The 23,399-nt window shown below is 44.3% G+C and overlaps 1 protein-coding gene and 1 pseudogene across 1 annotated transcript; both read left to right on the forward strand.

The window, feature by feature from the left end:
- Positions 1–9,341: 9,341 nt before the first annotated feature.
- Positions 9,342–11,784, forward strand: LOC118938060 (annotated as a pseudogene).
- A 3,192-nt stretch (positions 11,785–14,976) lies between these two features.
- LOC110486052 (cysteine-rich protein 2-binding protein) lies at positions 14,977–23,098 on the forward strand. Its single transcript, XM_021557367.2, has 11 exons — positions 14,977–15,473; positions 16,217–16,502; positions 16,861–16,982; positions 17,277–17,398; positions 17,643–17,824; positions 18,208–18,633; positions 18,923–19,530; positions 19,732–19,865; positions 20,353–20,528; positions 21,430–21,620; positions 22,508–23,098. Exons 2-11 carry the CDS (start codon positions 16,244–16,246, stop codon positions 22,679–22,681), a joined length of 2,394 nt encoding a protein of 797 aa, XP_021413042.2. The 5' UTR covers positions 14,977–15,473; positions 16,217–16,243; the 3' UTR covers positions 22,682–23,098.
- The last annotated feature ends 301 nt before the right edge of the window (positions 23,099–23,399 follow it).

Here is a 23,399-nt window from a genome sequence, read left to right on the forward strand (position 1 = left end):
GGTAGAAAAGAAAGAAGGAGATGGTGAGGGAGAGAGAGAAGTTGTTGAACAAGAAGATAGACAGTGGAGAGAAAAAAACAACAGCCTTGAGAAGAGAATGAGATGCTGGAGAAGAAGAGGCCTAATTTGGACAAAGGAGAAAGAGTTGAAGGAGAGAAATGGTGGACAGAAAGGAGATGAAGACGGCGAATCAGGATTTAGATGAGAGAAAGGAGGAAATGGACAAAAAATAAAATGAGGTGAGAGAAAATGGAGAGACAAAAGTTTGGGGAAGAGGATAAAGAGTTGGAGAAGAAGATAGTCAGTGGAGAAGAATTACAACAGTCTTGAGAAAGAGATGCTGGAGAAGAGGGATAGTTTGGAAACAAGAGAGAAAGATGTGGAAAAGAAGGTGGAGAGGAAGAAGGATGTCTCGCTCCTTAAAATATTCCAACATCAGAACAACATCAGAACAGGGTGTACACCTATGTGTTTTCCTCTGCAATGCTTTTGTACATATACACATGTAAAATGTGTATAGTCTTCTCATTCTATAGTTAAGGTTTTGTTGGGGGCTAAAATGTAGACTTTATTGCTGAATAAGTAAATAACAATAAGTATAATATTCTAGGGATTACCAAACGATGTCCCAAATCTCCACATAGAGGCATCACTAAAGCCAGCTGGAGGCCAAGGTTCTCTGATTTTTATCATGACTAGGGTTGCAAAATTCTGGTAGCTTTCCCAAATTTTCAAAAAACCCTGGTTGGAGGATTTCCTGCTTATTCCCTCATGATTCCTCTGGGAATCTTCCACATTTTGGGAAAGTCACTGTAATTTGACGACTCTAGTCATGACAAATGACTCTGATGACGAAGTACTGGATGTAAGGCTAAAAGCACCATATTGTCGCTTTCAATGTCACTTAGGGTAGATATTTGTGCTGACAATTCTGACTTATGTAAACATGGTAATTGCTTAATAATTTTTATTCTGAAAATATGCTTATGTACTGGTAGAAAAATGTATACACTCCAATCCAACTCATGAAATTATACTTTTCTGATATGTAGTAATAACATTTGTAAAAAGTTGTATTTTTTTGTCTAAGTTATCTCAGATATTGTCAGCACAACTTAAAAAATAAAAATTGCAGACACTTCCGCTTGGAACACAGCCATTCGATACCATTAGATCGATACCAAAGATGATCTAAACTTTTTCAGGACCCTGTCTTTCAAAGATAATTCGTAAAAATCCAAATAACTTCCCAGATCTTCATTGTAAAGTGTTTAAACACTGTTTCCCATGATGAACCATAAACAATTAATGAACATGCACCTGTGGAATGGTCGTTAAGACACAAACAGCTTAAAGAGGCCGTTGTACGGACTCTGAAAAACACCAAAAGAAAGATGCCGAGGGTCCCCGCTCATCTGCGTGAAAATGCCTTAGACATGCTGCAAGGAGACATGAGGACTGTGCACGAGAGAAAAGCACACTTGGGGCTAAACTAAGCATAGTTTACAAATGATTCAAACACCTTGCCCCGAACTGCCGCTCTTATGGGTCAGAATATAATGATGTAATTACTTGTCAAAGGTCTCCGTTGGGGTATCTCTTCATGGACCGAGTTCCGCCTCCTCCTCTGATGGCTGCACCTCTTTCATCTCACCGGGTGTAAGTCTCTGATTTTTCCACACAATGTCAGTCCTTTCTCTTAGTGGTCTGTTTCCTCACCCTCATTCTGTAAGAGGGGTCTTCTGAGGACGGCTAATCAGCCATGCAGATGTTCCAGCATGGGAATGAAAGCAGTGTTTTCACACGATTCCTTGGAGAAAATAACCAGGTGGTCCTGGTTGAATTCACCTTAGATACAGATACAGCTACTCAACCGTAGCATTGATTGTTAACCTCTCTTGGGTAGGGGGCAGTATTTTGACATCCGGATGAAAAGCGTGCCCAAAGTAAACTGCCTGTTACTCAGGCCCAGAAGCTAGGATATGCATATAATTGGTGTATTTAGATAGAAAACTCAAAAGTTTCTAAAACTGTTACAAATAATGTAACAGAACTGATTTGGCAGGCTAAACCCCGATGACAATCCATCCAGGGGAGAAAAAAAATCGAGGTCATAGGATTTTCCAATGGTTTTCTATGGGATACCCTTATTATTAGGAACCTGGTTGCAGTTCCAATGGCTTCCACTGGATGTCAAGAGTATTTAGACATTTTTCTATGTTTTTCTTTTGAGAAATGAAGTAGTCCTATTCATTGTAAGTGTCACTCCAGGTGGACTCTACTGTTTTGGTGCGTGTGAACAGGAGCGCGCTCCACGTTGTTCTTATCCGGTATTAGAAACAGTTTATTCAGTCTTAAATTTTATCAATTATTATTTATTATTATTTATTTTGATGTATAACACATTTTCAAGAACGTTACATTTTTTAATTGAGTATTTTTGAATTTCGCGCTCTGCAATTTCACCGGATGTTGGCCAGGTGGGATGCTACCGTCCCCCATAAGAAGTTTTCAAGGGGTTCCTTTGTCTTCTTCAACCTCGTGTTGCATTTTGGAGTTGTGACTAATCGTAGACCTTGGCAGCATCGCGTGGTCACTATGTAAATTCTCAACTCACATGTTTTATACCCCCGGGTCACAAAGGGGCATTTCCGTCTTTATGGCAAGTTCTCTGGGGCCGTATCTAGTTATATGGCAAGGTATAGATTTGACTCAGATACAGTTTAGACAACTAACTTCACATTTCATCTTTACAAAAACATATTTGATCTGGACACTTTCCACACAACGCCCAGTATGCAAACTTCAGGTACCTATTATGAAAACTCTTCGAGTCACAATGTTTTCGTTATAACATTGTCATTTAACTTTTAATAACAACATAACAAAAACATTCATTTTCATATTCCATCTATCGTTGGCTGATTTAGTCTGATTACATATATTGTCCCAAAGTACATTTATTGCATGTTACCATCCTGAGGTAGGTTCTCCATAGTGAGAGGACAAAGTATTTGTCTGCTGCCTTAAGATTTTACAATGGGCGTGAGGTGTCATAGACCTTAGTGCTGCTTTTGATACCATCGATCACCACATTCTTTTGGAGAGATTGGAAACCCAAATTGGTCTACACGGACAAGTTCTGGCCAGGTTTAGATCTTATCTGTCCGAAAGATATCAGTTTGTCTCTGTGAATGGTTTGTCCTCTGACAAATCAACTGTAAATTTCGGTGTTCCTCAAGGTTCCGTTTTAGGACCACTATTGTTTTCACTATATATTTTACCTCTTGGGGATGTTATTCGAAAACATAATGTTAACTTTCACTGCTATGCGGATGACACACAGCTGTACATTTCAATGAAACATGGTGAAGCCCCAAAATTGCCCTTGCTAGAAGCATGTGTTTCAGACATAAGGAAGTGGATGGCTGCAAACTTTCTACTTTTAAACTCGGACAAAACAGAGATGCTTGTTCTAGGTCCCAAGAAACAAAGAGATCTTCTGTTGAATCTGACAATTAATCTTAATGGTTGTACAGTCGTCTCAAATAAAACTGTGAAGGACCTCGGCGTTACTCTGGACCCTGATCTCTCTTTTGAAGAACATATCAAGACCATTTCAAGGACAGCTTTTTTCCATCTACGTAACATTGCAAAAATCAGAAACTTTCTGTCCAAAAATGATGCAGAAAAATTAATCCATGCTTTTGTCACTTCTAGGTTAGACTACTGCAATGCTCTACTTTCCGGCTACCCGGATAAAGCACTAAATAAACTTCAGTTAGAGCTAAATACGGCTGCTAGAATCCTGACTAGAACCAAAAAATTTGATCATATTACTCCAGTGCTAGCCTCTCTACACTGGCTTCCTGTCAAAGCAAGGGCTGATTTCAAGGTTTTACTGCTAACCTACAAAGCATTACATGGGCTTGCTCTTACCTATCTCTCTGATTTGGTCCTGCCGTACATACCTACACGTACGCTACGGTCACAAGACGCAGGCCTCCTAATTGTCCCTAGAATTTCTAAGCAAACAGCTGGAGGCAGGGCTTTCTCCTATAGAGCTCCATTTTTATGGAACGGTCTGCCTACCCATGTCAGAGACGCAAACTCGGTCTCAACCTTTAAGTCTCTACTGAAGACGCATCTCTTCAGTGGGTCATATGATTGAGTGTAGTCTGGCCCAGGAGTGGGAAGGTGAACGGAACGGCTCTGGAGCAACGAACCGCCCTTGCTGTCTCTGCCTGGCCAGTTCCCCTCTTTCCACTGGGATTCTCTGCCTCTAACCCTATTACAGGGGCTGGGTCACTGGCTTACTGGGGCTCTCTCATGCCGTCCCTGGAGGGGGTGCGTCACCTGAGTGGGTTGATTCACTGATGTGGTCATCCTGTCTGGGTTGGCTCCCCCCCCTTGGGTTGTGCCGTGGCGGAGGTCTTTGTGGGCTATACTCAGCCTTGTCTCAGGATGGTAAGTTGGTGGTTGAAGATATCCCTCTAGTGGTGTGGGGGCTGTGCTTTGGCAAAGTGGGTGGGGTTATATCCTTCCTGTTTGGCCCTGTCCGGGGGTGTCCTCGGATGGGGCCACAATGTCTCCTGACCCCTCCTGTCTCAGCCTCCAGTATTTATGCTGCAGTAGTTTATGTGTTATATCTGGAGTACTTCTCCTGTCCTATTCAGTGTCCTGTGTGAATCTAAGTGTGCGTTCTCTAATTCTCTCCTTCTCTCTTTCTTTCTCTCTCTCTCGGAGGACCTGAGCCCTAGGACCATGCCCCAGGACTACCTGACATGATGAGTCCTTGCTGTCCCCAGTCCACCTAGCCGTGCTTCTGCTCCAGTTTCAACTGTTCTGCCTTATTATTATTCGACCATGCTGGTAATTTATGAACATTTGAACATCTTGGCCATGTTCTGTTATAATCTCCACCCGGCACAGCCAGAAGAGGACTGGCCATCCCACATATGCTCTCTCTAATTCTCTCTTTCTTTCTCTCTCTCGGAGGACCTGAGCCCTAGGACCATGCCCCAGGAATACCTGACACGATGACTCCTTGCTGTCCGCAGTCCACCTAGCCGTGCTGCTGCTCCAGTTTCAACTGTTCTGCCTTATTATTATTCGACCATGCTGGTCATTTATGAACATTTGAACATCTTGGCCATGTTCTGTTATAATCTCCACCCGGCACAGCCAGAAGAGGACTGGCCACCCCACATAGCCTGGTTCCTCTCTAGGTTTCTTCCTAGGTTTTGGCCTTTCTAGGGAGTTTTTCCTAGCCACCGTGCTTCTACACCTGCATTGCTTGCTGCTTGGGGTTTTAGGCTGTGTTTCTGTACAGCACTTTGAGATATCAGCTGATGTACGAAGGGCTATATAAATAAATTTGATTTGATTTGATCACAATTATATGATAGTGTCTAGTGGTGTCTCAGTCGGAAAGGTTATCTTAAGAGCAGGCGAGGTGGCGATGATGGGACTGGGGGTTGGCATCCTCTCACATCAAAACATACCTGCAGACAAAAGACAGATGGAGAGAAAGAGAGAGACTTTTATTAAAAACACAAGGCTTAAACATACTAACACTGTCAGTCATCATAATCATCAGGAGGTGAAATGCAAGACTGACCTTGAATCATTAACTCTGGGACAACTACATCTATCTGGATTTCAATGTAAAGCATATCTTGAATAATATTTCCTGTTGACCTGACCAAGTGACCTCTCACTTCTGATCATGCTGTGCTCTATATGTATCCAGTTCAGATGCGGTAGGGGTTCACCGACACAGCTGATATAACCTATAGGACAGGGAGAAGGGGAGAGAGAGATTTATTGAGAAAATAAGGTAGTTAAAGAGACAGTGTTCAACAGGAATCTGTGTGTGTGGCCTCACCTAGTGTCCACACTAAGTGGGTGGAGAGTGCTTTATGCTGGTAAAACATGCAGACACACGAGGACAAAGAAAATATAGCATAGTTATAGAAATAATGAAGTGTCTTACTATTCTCCATGGTTGGCCCTCTTGCCTATTCTTTGAAGGTGGAAGGAGCCACAGTTATACACCTGAACCTGCTTACTGCACAACACAATCCATCAATCAGATTGATACATGAGTGTGTATGTGTGGGTTATAGGGATTATTTATTTATTTTAATTTAACTAGGCAAGTCAGTTAAGAACAAATTCTTATTTACAATGACGGCCTACCAAAAGGCAAAGGCCTCCTGTGGGGACGGGGGCTGGGATTAAAAATAAAATATAAATATAGGACAAAACACACATCACGGCGAGACAACACAACACTACATAAAGATAATCCTAAAACAACAACATAGCAAGGCAGCAACACATGACAACATAGCATGGTAGCAACACAACATGACAACATGGTAATGATAGCAGCACAAAACATGGTACAAACATTATTGGGCACAGACAACAGCACAAAAGCAAGAAGGTAGAGACAACAATACATCACACAAAGCAGCCACAACTGTGAGTAAGAGTATCCTTGAGTCTTTGAATGAAGAAGTGGAGATAAAACTGTACAGTTTGAGTGTTTGCTGCAGCTCGTTCCAGTCACTAGCTGCAGCAAACTGAAAAGAGGAGTGTCCCAGGGATGTGTGTGCCTTGGGGACCTTTAATTAAAACTTCTTCAGGATAGGGGGCAGCATTTTCACTTTTGGATAAACAGCGTGCCCAAATTCAACTGCCTGCTACTCATCCCCAGAATATAAGATATGCATATTATTAGTAGATTTGGATAGGAAACGCTAACGTTTCTAAAACTGCTTGAATCATGCCAGAGGACAAACCATTCAGATCTTTTTTGTTTTTGGAGTTCAGTCTATTCAATGGGTTTTCAATGGGAAACAGTACCTTGCCTTTGCAGTACCTACTGCTTCCACTGGATGTCACCAGTCTTTAGAAATTGGTTGAGGTTATTCCTTTGTGTAATGGAGTACGGCCATCTTGAACAAGTGTCACATCATGTGTACTGTCTGATAGAGGCGCAAGACCAGAAAGCATGCTTGAGTTTGTTGTCTTCCTGTATTGAACACAGATCATCCCGTCTTCAATTTTATTGATTATTTACGTTTAAAAATACTGGCCCTGGGTCCTCTCCACTGTACATACAGCAACCATGTCGGCCACAGGGAAGGTGGACCACCTGATGGGAGAGAGAAAAATCAAACCAGTGTTTGACTATAACCCCAAAATAGGGGCAGTGGATAAGGCAGCATGATAAACAGCTTTGTGGAATGCACTCGGAAACGACCAAGTGGTATAAGATATTTTTCCATCTGATCGACACTGCTGCCCCTCAATGGCCACATAGTTCACCGCCAACTAACAGGTTAGATTATTACTGAACAAGGTATTTGTTGTAATTGAACATACAGTTCACATACAGAAACTATTATAACATAATAAGGCACTTACTTTGATAGAAACGCAGCTTAGATTTGAACCAGGGTTCTGTAGTGACTCCTATAGCACTGAGACGCTGTGCCTCAGACAGCTGCGCCACTTTGGAGTCATAAGGCCAGGGTAGCTTCAAAATACAACAAAAGCTAATACTTCTCTGACGCAATCAGCATCGTTTTACAGAGCTAATAGAAGAATGTAGCTAGCTACATAAGCACAATCGAATATAACCCCATAAAAGGTTATGAAATGAGTAACGGTACCTCGCATGTCCACGGTTATAAGGAATATACACAAATATATAATGCTCCATACATTCAGTGAGCTACAGTAGAAATAACATAACACGACATGCAGAAACTATAATAACGTAATAAGGCACTTTGATAGAAACGCACACATTTCCAAAGTTATTATCGGTAATGAAAACAACAATGACTGCAACAGACAGAAAATGTGAACACGTGTGTGAAGGACCTGTTCTGACGGGAGATGCGCAAATGTCTGCAGACTTGAACTGCACAAACATTTGGGAAGTGCTTTGGGAATTTTGTCCGGGTTAGAAATGTAAAAAATATATATGTTGTCCGCAAAAAGTAAAAAGGACTACTTATATGTGAATGAATGAGGAGGAACACCTCAATTCAAACTGTTCTTAGAAAATAAAAACCGTTGAAATTGACAAGTTGAAAACAGCCTATAAATTAAAAAAGGCTGCTTGCCTTGGTTTGAGGGCAGCGCAGATTAAATATACTGTTGCATAACAATCACATTCTGGAATGAAAAGAACATTCTAACATCACATGCATAAAAAAAAAAAACTCACCCTGGTGCGACCATTAGAGATATTTGGAACTCACGTATGAAAAGGTTAAAGAAGAAAGGGTCTAAACCATCTGACCCAGATGTTTTTTTGGGGGTGAAGTTTCAAGAGCTCCTTTAGCACCTCGGACTCAGTGACTGCCTGCAAGGAGAAACTTTGTAGCGGGGCAGGGGAAAAAGAGGAAGATGCGTCGGGGATAGTCGCATTAGAAGAAGTGGGAGATGAGGAAATGTTGGACAGGCAAGGATGCATGGCTGAGGCAAATAGGAATCCTGACTTAATGACGTGGTGATTAAAGAGCTCAGCCATGTGCTTCTTGTCAGTAACAACCACATCATCAACATGAAGGGACATGGGCAGCTGTGAGGAAGAGGGTTTATTCTCCAGGCCTTTAACCGTTTTCCAGAACTTCTTGGGGTTAGACCCAGAGAGAGAGAACTGCTCCTTAAAGTAATTAACTTTGGCCTTCCGGATAGCCTGAGTGCACTTATTTCTCATTTGCCTGAACGAGAGCCAGTCAGCATGAGTATGATTGTGCCGAGCCTTTGGCCAAATGCAATTCGAGGTGGAGCAACTCTGCAAGATCACGGTTGAACCAGGGGCTGAACCTGTTTTAATTCTCATTTTCTTTATGGGGGCGTGTTTGTAACAATCCCACTGAAAATATAAAAAAAGAAGGTCCAAACGTCTTTGACAGAGGGGATCAAGCTGATTCTATACCATTTTACAGGGGCCAGTTCTGTAGTAAAGTTTTGTAGCAAGCATCTATGACAAATCAGGACAGGTTGTTTCACTGAGCAACCATTACGAACACAGGCTGTAAAACAGTGGCCACTAAGGTCCTTACAGAAAACACCAGACTGATACCTATCAGGATTATTTGTGAGGATAACATCGAGGAGAATAGCCTTTTCTGGGTGTTTGGAGTCATACCTTGTCATAATGGTCATACTTTGAGAAAGATTTAGGGTGTCCCATTGCTTTATGACTTGGTCAGATGGTTAAAACATGTCCCAGTTTAGGTCACCTAGCAGGACAAATTGAGACCAAGGGGCCAGGAGAGAGTTTAGGGCAGGTAAGGTACAGGCCGGTGCTGATGGAGAACGACAGCACCCAGCAAGTCAGCAAAGAGCTATTTGAAAGTTTAATACTTAATACTTATCTCTATGGTCAATACACTGTTGAAATGCTTGCTGGGATAAGAGATGACGCAACCCCAAAATTCTGCAAAGCCAGATCTGTTCCATACTCCCTGTGACCAAAGGTGGAAGCGGAAATCGATCGCTTGCAGGATACAGGGATCCTGACGAAAGTGGACAGTAGCGAATGGGCCACACCCATAGTTCCTATTGTGAAGAAAGACGGGTCTGTTAGAATGTGTGGGGACTTCAAGGTAACTGTGAATTCAATGTTGCATGTGGACCAATACCCCCTACCATGTCTGGATGACATCTTTGCTGCACTAGCTGGTGGGAAACACTTCAGTAAAATCAATCTGAAACAGGCTTACCTGCAGCTACCGGTTGAAGAAAGTTCCAAACAGTACCTGCCAATAAACACACACAAAGGTCTATACAGGTATAACCGCCTGGTTTTTGGCATTGCATCAGCCCCAGCCATTTGGCAACGAACTATTGACCAGATTTTGCAAGGAATCCCAGGAACCCAGTGTATCCTGGATGACATGATCATAACAGGACGCACCGACAAAGAGCACCTGGCTAACCTGGAAGAGGTCCTGAAAAGACTGAAAGAGTATTGTCTACAGGCAAACGGAAAGAAGTGTGAGTTCTTCAAAGACAAGATTGTCTTCTGTGGACATGAGATTGACTGCAATGGATTGCACAAAACACAGGACAAAATCAAGGCAGTGGTACAGGCACCACGACCACAAAATATCACAGAAGTGAGATCTTTCACGGGACTGATCAATTACTACAGAAGATTCCTCCCAAACCTTTCAGCAGTACTCCAGCCTCTAAATCAGCTCCTGGAAAAGAATAGGACATGGCGGTGGACAGAGCAGTGTGAAAATGCATTTCTGGAGGCAAAACGGCTCATAACATCTGAACAGGTCCTGATGCATTACGACCCTGAAATGCCAGTGAAGTTGGCTTGTGATGCGTCCCCTTATGGATTAGGGGCCGTCCTTTCACACACACTGAAAGATGGGTCAGAAAGGCCAGTTGCAGTCGCGTCACGAACATTGAATGATGCAGAGAAAAACTACTCACAAATCGACAAAGAAGCACTGGCACTAGTGTGGGGCGTCAAGAAATTCCACGCATACCTATATGGCAAGCGTTTCACACTGGTTACAGATCACCAGCCGTTGCTTTCCATTTTTAGTCCAATGAAAGGCATTCCGGCAATGACAGCAGCCAGGTTACAGCGATATGCCCTGTTCCTTGCCAGTCATATGTATGACATTGAGTTTAAGCCATCATCCCTCCATACAAATGCAGATGGATTATCCAGACTGCCGTGTACAAGAGAAAGACAAAGGAGGGTGGATGCAGTGGACATGTTCCATACCGCTCAGCTCGAGGCACTACCGGTCACAAGCACAGTTATCAAACAGGAGACAAGGAAAGATGTGACCTTGTCAAAAGTGTACACCTACACCATGTCAGGATGGCCAGCTACTGGCAGAAAGGAGCTGACTCTGTATTTCCAGCGGAGAAACTAAATTACAACGTACCAAGGATGTTTGATGTGGGGAATGAGAGTCATGATACCCCAGAAATGCCAACATCTAGTCTTGCAGCAACTACATGAAGGTCATGTTGGAATTGTCAAAATTAAGCTGCTCGCAAGGAGCCACTTCTAGTGGCCAGGTCTGGACCAACAGATAGAAAATATGGCAAAGAACTGTAGCGGATGTTTGGAAACCCTTCACATGCCTGCTCCTGTCCCAGTCCACCCATGGGAATGGCCCGCAAAGCCATGGCAGAGAATTCATGTGAACTACGCTGGTCCCTTTGAAAAGCACATGTTTCTGGTTATAGTTGATGCCCATTCCAAATGGCCAGAGGTGTTTTGCACTGACTCCACCTCAGCTCAGACGATAGTGTCTCAGAACAACGTTTGCACACTTCGGTTTGCCGCTGCAGCTGGTAAGTGACAATGCGCAAGCTTTTGTAAGTGACGAGATTACAAGATTCATGTCAGTAAATGGAATTAAACACTCAACCTCAGCTCCGTACCACCCTGCCACCAATGGGTTGGCAGAACGCTTTGTGCAAACCCTAAAGCAAGGACTCCGTGCAGCAAAACGAGACGAAGGGACTTTGCAAACAAAACTGGCCAAGTTCCTGGCCTCCTACCGAAACACCCCACATGCCACGACAAATGAAAGCCCAGCCGCACTGATGTTCGGGAGGCCTCTCCGCACACAGCTGGACATCATGAAGCCAAACAGGCGTAATGAAGTGCTGAACAAACAAGCTAAGATGCTCTCCGGTGGCCGAGAGCACCATCTCCAAACAGGACAGGAAGTGATGGTGCGAGACTACAGAAGAGGAGTGTTCTCGGGGTGATGAGAGGTGTTGGATTTGTGCCAGACATAGCGTTTTCCGTGATGGCCAAAAAGCTAAATTTTTGTCTCATCTGACCAGAGTACCTTCTTCCATATGTTTGGGAGTCTCCCACATGCCTTTTGGCGAACACTGAACATGTTTTCTTCGTTTTTTCTTTAATCAATGGCTTTTTTTCTGGCCACTCTTCCGTAAAGCCCAGCTCTGTGGAGTGTACGGCTTAAAGTGGTCCAATGGACAGATACTCCAATCTCCGCTGTGGAACTTTGCAGCTCCTTCAGGGCTATCTTTGGTCTCTTTGTTGCCTCTCTGATTAATGCCCTCCTTGCCTGGTCCATGAGTTTTGGTGGGCAGCCCTCTCTTGGCAGGTTTGTTGCGGTGCTATATTCTTGACATTTTTTGCTCCGTCAGATTTTCAAAGTTTCTGATATTTTTTATAACCCAACCCTGATCTGTACTTCCCCACAACTTTGTCCCTGACCTGTTTGCTTGGTGGTGCCCCTTGCTTAGTGGTGTTGCAGACTCTGGGGCCTTTCAGAACAGGTGTATATATACTGAGAACATGTGACAGATCATGTGACACTTAGATTGCACACAGGTGGACTTTATTTAACAAATTATGTTACTTCTGAAGGTAATTAGTTGACCCAGATCTTATTTAGGAGCTTCATAGCAAAGGGTGTGAATACATATGTACGCACCTCTTTTCCATTTTTTATTTTAACATTTATTTTTGAACTAAGTAATTTTTTCATTTCACTTCACCAATTAGGACTATTTTGTTTATGTCCATTACATGAAATCCAAATAAAAATCAATTTAAATTACAGGTTGTCATGCAACAAAATAAGAAAAGGAGATGAATACTTTTGCGTGCACTGTACATTTTCTATCAGCAAAGATACAAACGGAGCAGATTACCTTCCAGTGATTAAACCACTGCAATTTATACCTGATTGAATATTCATGGTAAAGAAGAAAAGGCAATGATTGACTTTGACCCTGACACCCCCATTGTCAAAACTCCCCAGTCATTGGGTGACCTCATTGATGGTGGCCTTTGTCAGGTGTGTTTTTGCACATGTCACAGTTTAAGATCAAATCAAATCAAATGTTTATTTGTCACATGCGCCGAATACAACAGGTGTAGACGTTACAGTGAAATGCTTACCTACGAGCCTCTAACCGACAGTGCAGTTTTAAAAAATACAGACATGTACATGTACATGTAGGTAGAGTTAATTAAAGTGACTATGTATAGATGATAACAGAGAGTGGCAGTGGTGTGGAGAGGGGAGGAGGTGGGGCAATGTGAACAGTCGGGTCTAGCCATTTGACTAGATGTTCAGGAGTCTTATGGCTTGGGGGTAGAAACTGTTTAGAAGCCTCTTGGACCTGGACTTGGCGCTCCAATACCGTTTGCCGTGTTCTATGACAAGGGTGGCTGGAGTCTTTGACAAATTTTTAGGGCCTTCCTCTGACACCGCCTGGTATAGAGGTCCTGGATGGTAGGAAGCTTGGCCCCAGTGATATACTGGGCCATTCGCACTACCCTCTGTAGTGCCTTGTGGTCGGAGGCTGAGCAGTTGCCATACCAGGCAGTGATGCAACCAGTCAGGATGCTCTTGATGGTGCAGCTGTAGAACCTTTTGAGGATCTGAGGACCCATGCCAAATCTTTTCAGTCTCCTGAGGGGAAATAGGGATTTGTCGTGCCCGCTTCATGACTGTCATGGTGTGCTTGGACCATGTTAGTTTGTTGGTGATGTGGACACCAAGGAACTTGAAGCTCTCAACCTGCCCCACTGCAGCCCCATCGATGAGAATGGGGGCGTGCTCGGTCCTCTTTTTCCTGTAGTCCACAATCATCTCATTTGTCCTGATCACGTTGAGGGAGAGGTTGTTATCCTGGCACCACATGGCCAGATCTCTGACCTCCTCCCGATAGGCTATCTCGTTGTTGTCGGTGATCAGACCTACCACTGTTGTGTCATCGGCAAATGTAATGATGGTGTTGGAGTCGTGCCTGGCCATGCAGTCATGGGTGAACAGCGAGTACAGGAGGGGACTGACCACGCACCCCTGGCGAGCTCCAGTGTTGAGGATCAGCGTGGCAGATGTGTTGCTACCTACGCTCACCACCTGGGGGCGGCCCGTCAGGAAGACCAGTTGCAGAGGGAGATGTTTAGTCCCAGGATCCTTAGCTTAGTGATGAGCTTTGAGGGCACTATGGTGTTGAACGCTGAGCTGTAGTCAATTAATAGCATTCTGACATAGGTGTTCCATTTGTCCAGGTGGGAAAGGGAAGTGGAGTGCAATAGAGACTGCATCATCTGTGGATCGGTTGGGGCGGTATGCAAATTGGAGTGGATCAAGGGTTTCTGGGATGATGGTGTTGATGTGAGCCATGACCAGCCTTTCAAAGCACTTCATGGCTACAGACGTGAGTGCTACGGGTCGGTAGTCATTTAGGCAGGTTACCTTAGTGTTCTTGGGCACAGGCACTATGGTGGTCTGCTTAAAACATGTTAGTATTACAGACTCGGACAGGGAGAGGTTGAAAATGTCAGCGAAGACACTTGCTAGTTGGTCAGTGCATGCTCGCAGTACACGTCCTGGTAATCTAACTGGCCCTGCGGCCTTGTGAATGTTGACCTGTCTAAAGGTCTTACTCACATCGGCTGCGGAGAGCGTGATCACACAGCCTTCTGGTACAGCTAGTGCTCTCATGCATGTTTCAGCGTTATTTGCCTCGAAGTGAGCATAGAAGTAGTTTAGCTCGTCCGGTAGGCTCGTGTCACTGGGCAGCTCTCAGCTGTGCTTCCCTTTGTACTCTGTAATGGTTTGCAGGCCTTGCCACATTCGACGAGCGTCAGAGCCGGTGTAATACGACTCGATCTTAGTCTTGTAATGACGCTTTTCTGTTTGATGGTTCATAGGAGCGCATAGTGGGATTTCTTATAAGCTTCCGGGTTAGAGTCCCGCTCTTTGAAAGCGGCAGCTCTAGTCTTTAGCTCAGTGCGGATGCTTCCTGTAATCCATGGCTTTGGTTTGGGGTATGTACGTACAGTCACTGAGGGGACGACGTCATCGATGATGTGCTTATTGATGAAGCCAATGACAGATGTGGTGTACTCAATGCCATTGCAAGAAACCCGGAACATATTAGAGTCTGTGCTAGCAAAACAGTCCTGTAGCTTAGCATCTGCTTCATCTGACCACTTTTTTATTGATCTAGTCACCAGTGCTTCCTGCTTTAGTTTTTGCTTGTAAGCAGGAATCAGGAGGATGGAATTATAGTCAGATTTGCCAAATGGAGGGCGAGGGAGAGCTTTGTTTGCATCTAATTTATTTAGTTTTACTTCGTGTTTTATGTCCAGAATATTTGCAAATTATTATTACTACTATGAATTGCATAATTGTTTACATCGATTAGTTCTACTGTCTCCAGAGTCGGTACCCTGCTCGGTACTCTACTCCACAGCCTAAACTAATCGACACATTTTTGAGATGTCCTGTGCTGTGCTAACGTTATCCAACTCCTAGTTTAGCAATTTTCTGTGTCTCCAAACTACATGCAATACCAGATCGCTAGCTATGTATACAACCACTAAAGTTGTACTAGGCGTTTCTGAGATACTTACGGTGAGCACCGTTGCAGGAGTGCATCTCAAGCAAAACTGGGACCAAGAGGTAAACAATTAGCTCGCCTGCATGCTTCAATTCCCAGATAACGTTAGCTATCTAGCCATGTGTCTTAGTAGGGTACAGTGTTTCCCATGCAAAAGTCCGTTGCAACTTACATTGAGAAAGTTGTCGGAAGAAACATGACCTTTTGCTTAGCCTCTGCATGCTTTTCTGCTAGCAGACAGCTAACGGTAGCTAGCTAGCCACAGCACATCTAGCCATAATTTTAGACAGAGTAGAAAGAGAATCTTCGAGTGCTCGAGAAACGAATTCTGACCAAGGAGCTCAAGGCAGAGCACGACAGGAGAGAAGCAGGGCAGTAGGGCTCTGACCAACCACAGGCATAACAACAACTACTTTGTGACAACAGCCTTCACAATTGTTATGTAGCTATGGCTAATGTTCGTGCTAGAATATTGATAAAGCGATGTAGTACACCATAGTTTTCTTTCAAACTGGGCTGGGCTGTCTTTGTGCAAATGAGCACCCATGCCTTTTACAATAGACATATTTGTAGATTCTTTGGCCAATGATTTATCAATTACAGGTTTGGAGGAAAAGTAAACTAGCTGACACTGCAGAAGTCATTGCCATCCTTCTGGATAGCTGTTGATTGTCACTGGTTTTGAAATACAGGTCAATGCGTAGCATGTAGTTAGTTCCCTAAAGGTAGGCTATACATAGTGTTTAGTTAGGTAGTAGGTAATGTTATGTCCTTACACAATTATGACTCTTGACTCTCTGCACAGGATTAGAGTGTCTGACTCCACCTGGTGATGATGGAAAGTGGTGGTGAGCAGAGGGGCCAAGTGGAAGATGAGGCCATGTGCACCTCTGCCTCGGAGGGGCTGGAGGAGGGTGAGGTGGAGGGTGAGACGCTGCTCATCGTGGAGTCGGAAGACCAAGCCTCGGTGGATCTCTCGCACGACCAGAGCGGTGACTCGCTCAACAGCGATCTGGGGGAGGACGCCGAGGGTGGCTGGAACGAGGACATGGCTTTCTACTGCGACAAGTGCCACAAGTGGATCCCCATCGGTGAGAGGAAGGCCAGGCAGCCCCTGGGGGTGCACCGAAAGCAGGGAGGGAGAGCGACCTCTCCCTGTGACGGGGCGTTGTTCTTTCTCAATATCACATAACAATAGCAAATCACAACGATTTGGACAGAGTATATTTGCGCAGTTATTTCCTCAGTAATTTCAGTGGGGTTGGCCTTATCTGTCCATCCATAGATTTTAAAATGGGCTGCTGCTTTTTTCTATAAATTTGCACAAGTCAATATTTGGATGTCGTGTCCTGTTGCACCGTACATGCTTTTAAAATAAAGAATGAGAATGAAATGAACAGAAGGCCTTGTCTCTTAGCGGTCTTTTTTATTCTCATCCCCACCATTCAGCTCAGCTGCACGGAGAGCAACCCAGCTACCTGAAAGGAGACAACTTCTTTAAGTTCACCTGCTATGACTGTACAGAAGATGTCAAGGAGACCTTTGAGAGGATGAGACTCACCTGGCAACAGGTATATGTGCCACAATGTTTACAATAAAGAACTGATTTGTAGTGCAGCTTACATAAGATAATAAGAACATGAACAGGGTCAAAAGAGGAACGCCTTAATAAAAACATGGGGCAAGATCCTTATCTACAGTATGAACAAATATAAAATTGCAAAGTATGGTATATTGCTGTAGACTTTATTTCAGTGATTATATTTGTTCTGGGCAACAGCACTCTGAAATGAGTACTGAACGAATGTCATATTTAATTTTCCTGGTTTCATTGCAGTTCGGTGTGTTTTCTGTTTTTATTTCAGGTGGTTATGTTGGCCATGTACAACCTTTCTTTGGAGGGCACGGGGCGTCAAGGCTACTTTAGATGGAAAGAGGACATCTGTGCCTTTATTGGGAGACACTGGACCTTCCTACTGGGCACCAGGTTAGAAAGAGAACAACATTCATTTGGTTGTCAGTTGGTAAGGTTTTGATAAGTTTGCATACAACCCTAAAAATTTAAACAGAAAACCTGATTATCGTTCAGCCAATTATCAGAATATCAAGAGCGGACAGATTTGGAACTTGACCCAACCTTTGTGCAAAGAAGAGCTGTGTTTTCATTATTCTTTTTAAGTCTAGTATTTTGTAAACGGTTAGTGTTTTTGACTTCTCACCTTCACCTGCAGAAAGAAGACTTCCACATGGTGGAGCACGGTGGCGGGCTGTTTGTCGGTGGGGAGCCCCACGTTCTTCCGCTCAGGGGCCCAGGAGTTTGGCGAGCCGGGCTGGTGGAAGCTGGTGCAGAACCGTCCACCCACCCTGCGCCCAGATGGAGACAAGTCCTCGGTGGCCTCCCTAAAATCTAAAGGTGAACTGCAGAACACTCATAAATAACCTTAAGTTTTCACATTTTCAGACACAACCAAATTATTATTTTGTGATAAAGAAATTATAATAACGTCAGTGTGTTAAATAGACTTATTTAGGAAAAGTCAAGGGAGGATATGACTTTAAAAATGACAGGGATAAATTCACACTTCTATTGTTAGAGGTAGTTAACCCTAAACAGTTTGCAGAATTGTGCAAAGTCTGTTGTGTGAATCAATTATATGTTTTTGAGGGATAACCAGCTAATGTTGTATAAAATTAATTCACCCCTCCAGGCGACTGTACATGCATGTGTTTTTGATTGAGCATTTAGAGCCCTTTTTGTTTAACAATTTGCTTAGCTGGCGTTTGTTACTTTCTCAGCTGCCTCCAAGCCAACCCTGGACCCCATCATCACGGTAGAAGGCTTACGGAAGCGCGTGGGCCGGAATCCGGTGGAAAGCGCCATGCAGCTGAAAGAAAAGCGCTCACGCACCCACGAGGCTAAGGACATCCGGCGGGCGCAGAAGGAGGCGGCGGGGTACATGGATCACAGCGCCTCCTCCACGGCTGTCAAGTTCAGCGGCCGTGGTGGCGGGCGGAGACCCGACTTGGTCCTGGAGAAAGGCGAGGTGGTGGACTTCTCCTCAATGAGCTCATCGGACCGAACACCACTCACCAGCCCCTCGCCGTCGCCCTCTCCGGACTTCTCTGCACCCGGCACCCCCGCCTCCCACTCAGCAACGCCCAGCCTGCTGTCGGAGGCTGACCTCATCCCTGACGTCATGCCACCGATGGCGCTCTTTCACGGTAAGAAGTCGGGGTCCCCTTGATCTTGGAGTTTTTAGTCTCGATAGAAAAGGCAAGATGAGAAATGGTGTCTGATAGCATTTAATGCCACAATGAACGTCAACAAAAACATCAACAATGAAGCAATATTCCAAGGTGCATTCCATGCCACTATCAATTGATTTCTATGATATACAGTATCTGTCTGTAGTGCTATAGGAATGAATGACTCAACAGTGGTATTTAATTAGTTGAAATGATCAGTGAATGGCTGGAAATCTCACAGAATGTATCGTATTTGAAACTAAAGATGACGAGGAGCTGGACGGCGAAGGCGTCATCGATCCCGGCATCGAGTACATCCCCTCACCCAGTATGTCCCTGGGCACTGGCGCCCTTGTCGTTCGCAAAAAGCTGCGGCCTGGGGTGGCAGGGGCGCACATCAAGCAGGAAGCAGAGAGTGACGACGAGGAGGGCCGCGGCCGGGATGATGAAGACGACGAGAGGCGGGGGCGCGGCGAAGGCCAATCCAATGTGGTCAGGGGGGCGCGGGGTGGTGGGGAGAGGAGGAGGGGGGCCTTAACAGAGAAGGGGAAGGGTTCCCCCCCTTCAGAGCCCCAGTTTGCCCCCCTCAGCCTGTATGAGGAGCGTGTGCTGCTGCGGCGCCTGGAGGCTTGTCCGCAAGCGCTGGCGGTGACTGCGCAGGCCAAGCGGCTGCACAGGAAGCTACTGGTGAGGAAGGCCAAGCGCCAGAGAGGGCTCCCCCTGCTGGACATCGACCAGGTGGTCAGCGCCACCCTCAGTCTGGTGGGAGGGTTGTACGGGTCCCAGGAGGGGGGACAGGGCCGCTACGAGGGCTCCGGCGCGGGGAAGTACCGCACCACCAGCCAGGACCTCCGAATCCTCGACCGCTTCCAGGTACACCTTCACTACCACAAGCACAGATGTCAAATTTGTGCACAGATCACACAGATGTGACATTTATGATTAAATTCCGATTTGTTATGAGTGGTCACGAACGGGAGGAATGGTTTGAATATTTCCAAACACATTACATTACATGCGTGATACGTCTTTTGCTTAAATCACACGTCTATGGAATGCATTTGATTCCTTTAGACAACGGTGTCCAGCAGAAGAGGGTACCACCAGCCCACAGTGTCCTTCTGGCACCGCCTCATGGGCTCCGACGCCAGCGTAGACCAAGGCATCAAGAGCCCGTACACCTCCCGCACCCTCAAACCCTTCATAAGGTATGCCACACGCCCTTACCTCCTTCATGAGGCACACCACATGCAGCCTTTATACCCCTAATATGGTAAGAGACATTTGTGACCAACTGACCTATGACATTAACCTGTAATTAAACTCTGATACTCAAGGTGAGGTATAACAATCACAGCATGGAAGGAATCAATATTATTGTGGCTCAATTCATGCCATTTTAATCTGTTACGTGCAGTATGTAGCCCTCCTGAACGTGGCCAATATCTTTGTTACATTCAGATTGAAATAAATTGTGAAGAATAGTCATTCCTCTCTGACACATAAATTAAGAAATCATGTTGGCTCTTTTCATGGCATTTATTTTCTCTCCCATCTCCTTGGTTATATTCACTAGACACCAAATCGAAAAAAATGGACTGAAACAGAGAGTGACTATTTGAACTTCTCCAATAAGAAACTCGTTTTGGTTGCAAAACATTTAGCTATGGTGTGCACTAATGAATCCATCACCAGGAGGGACTATGAGAACAAGCCTATGAAGCTGAAGCTGTTGGCGGAGATCCGTGCCTACCCCCACAGGAAGGACCCCTGCTGGGTCACCAAGCCAGAGGCCCCCATCGACTACTGTTACGTCAGGCCCAACCACATCCCCTCTGTTAACTCCATGTGCCACGACATCTTCTGGCCAGGTCAAATCAAATCAAATTTATTTGTCACATACACATGGTTAGCAGATGTTAATGCGAGTGTAGTGAAATGCTTGTGCTTCTAGTTCCGACAATGCAGTAATAACCAACGAGTAATCTAACCTAACAATTCCAAAACTACTACCTTAGACACACAAGTGTAAAGGGATAAAGAATATGTACATAAAGATATATGAATGAGTGATGGTACAGAACAGCATAGGCAAGATGCAGTAGATGGTATCGAGTACAGTATATACATATGAGATGAGTAATGTAGGGTATGTAAACAAAGTTGCATAGTTTAAAGTGGCTAGTGATACATTTATTACATAAAGATGCAGTAGATGATATAGAGTACAGTATATACATATACATATGAGATGAGTAATGTAGGGTATGTAAACATATTGAGTAGCATTGTTTAAAGTGGCTAGTGATATATTTTACATCAATTCCCATTATTAAAGTGGCTGGAGTTGAGTCAGTGTGTTGGCAGAAGCCACTCAATGTTAGTGGTGGCTGTTTAACAGTCTGATGGCCTGATGGTCCCTGCTTTGATGCACCTGTACTGACCTCGCCTTCTGGATGATAGGAGACTGAACAGGGCCATACTATCACATTTTAATTTTTCTTGATCATTTTTACATGTAAGACTGGGAACGTAAAAGGGACATTTTAAGATGTTCCAGACCTCAAAAGTATGCTAGTGTCGAGTTATATTCCAGGCCATCCGTTGCGTAGATCCAGCTATATGCCTCAATTCCAAATGAATGGAAAAGACGAGCACCATCTAATTTCCTGATTTTAGTCCGTGCTTATCTTTTCCATTCATTTGGGGTTGAGGCATATTTCCCTCAGTTTTAGATTGATGGCTGATTTTTCTCTCTGGCTCTCCTATCAGGTGTGGATCTCTCTGAGTGTCTCCAGTACCCAGACTTCAGCGTAGTGGTCCTTTATAAGAAGGTGGTGATCGGCTTTGGGTTCATGGTGCCGGACGTGAAGTACAACGAGGCCTACATCTCCTTCCTGCTGGTGCATCCCGAGTGGAGGAGGGCTGGGATCGCTACATTCATGATCTACCATCTCATTCAGGTATGGTAACAAAATCCTAATAATGATTATAAAAACAACAATACTACAGTTTCAAGCAGCAATGAAAGGGGCACTATACTAGCGTCTGCATAAAGTGGTTAAGTGCAGCTTTAATAGTCTCTAAGCCACATTGTATAGAGCCATATTGCCATCATATACACGTCATTGTAAGACACTGAGTGTACAAAACATTAGGAACACCTGCACTTTCTATGACAGACTGACCAGTTGAAAGCTATGATCCCTTAAGGATGTCACCTGTTAAATCTACTTCAATCAGTGTAGATGAAGAGGAGGAGACAGGTTAAGGAAGAATTTTTAAGCCTTGAGACAATTACGACATTGATTGTGTATGTGTGCCATTCAGAGGGTGAATGGGCAAGACATAAAATGTAAGTGCCTTTGAACGGGGTATGGTAGTAGGTGCCAGGTGCACCGATTTGAGTCTGTCAAGAACTGCAATGCTGCTGGGTTTTTCACACTCAACAGTTTCCCATGTGTGTGTCAAGGATGGTCCACCACCCGAAGGACATACAGGCAACTTGACACAACATTGAACTATTGAAGTCGACATGGGCCAGCATCCCTGTGGAACACTTTCAACACCTCGAAGAGTCCATGCCCTGACAAATTGAGGTTGTTCTGAGGGCAAAAGGGGGTGCAACTCAATATTAGGAAGGTGTTTTGTACACTGTGTAAAGTCACTGTACTGGTGGTTAGTGCTTTTTAGACCAGGGACTAACTTGACCCTACGGCTACATTAGAATTAGTCGAGTCAGCTAGAAATAACTATAAATAAATAACCATGAAAGTCACTTAAATGGTTTGGATCGATCTACAACAGCACAGGTTAAGTGGTTGAAAGCAAGGTTCTCTTTCCCCCACAGACCTGCATGGGAAAAGACGTCACTCTACACGTCTCGGCCAGTAACCCCGCCATGCTCCTATACCAGAAGTTTGGCTTCAAGACTGAGGAGTACATATTGGACTTTTACGACAAATACTACCCGCTGGACAGCAAGGAGTGCCGACACGCCTTCTTCCTGCGGCTACGGCGGTGAGACAGGAAACGGGACAGGCCAGTATTCAGGCCATAGAAATATAATTACTAGAATGGACATGCCCATGTAAGTTAACGTTCCATTGGTGAACTGGTATCCATATTGAGTGTACTAGTCAAATTGTCGTTGTCTGTGGAGCTTTGTCTGTTGTAGTGTTTATATTTCTATACAGGCAACCAGTCAGAAGGAGGAAAAAATACATCTGGAAATGCCTGTGCTATTCAGTGTATCCATTTTATGTTACACCGTTTCTTTGTGGTCATTATATTTGTGAGAACCTATGAGGTAGGTGTATTTTTGTTGATCCACAAAAGAGACTGAAGGACGGAATTTTGTAATTTTCTTACACTTGCATTTCTGAATAATTCTGCAGTCCAAATGGCAATTATATAAAGAAAAAATCACTCACATTGCAAATTCTGTCTTCATTTGCTTGCTGGAATATAATGTACAGTGAGATCCAAAAGTATTTGGACAGTGACAAATTCTTTGTTGTTTTGTTTCTGTACTCCAGCACTTTGGATTTGAAATGATACAATGACTGAGGTTAAAGTGTAGACTGTCAGCTTTAATTTGAGGGTATTGTCATCCATATTGGGTGAACCGTGTAGAAATTACAGTACAAATTTGACTCCATAATACTAACGCAATTGACAGTGAAAAGGATGCCTGTACAGAATAAAAAAGTATACTGCAAAGCAATACATTTTTTGTCCTG

Source organism: Oncorhynchus mykiss, chromosome 13 (genome assembly GCF_013265735.2).
Source record: "Oncorhynchus mykiss isolate Arlee chromosome 13, USDA_OmykA_1.1, whole genome shotgun sequence".
Lineage (NCBI taxonomy): Eukaryota > Metazoa > Chordata > Actinopteri > Salmoniformes > Salmonidae > Oncorhynchus > Oncorhynchus mykiss.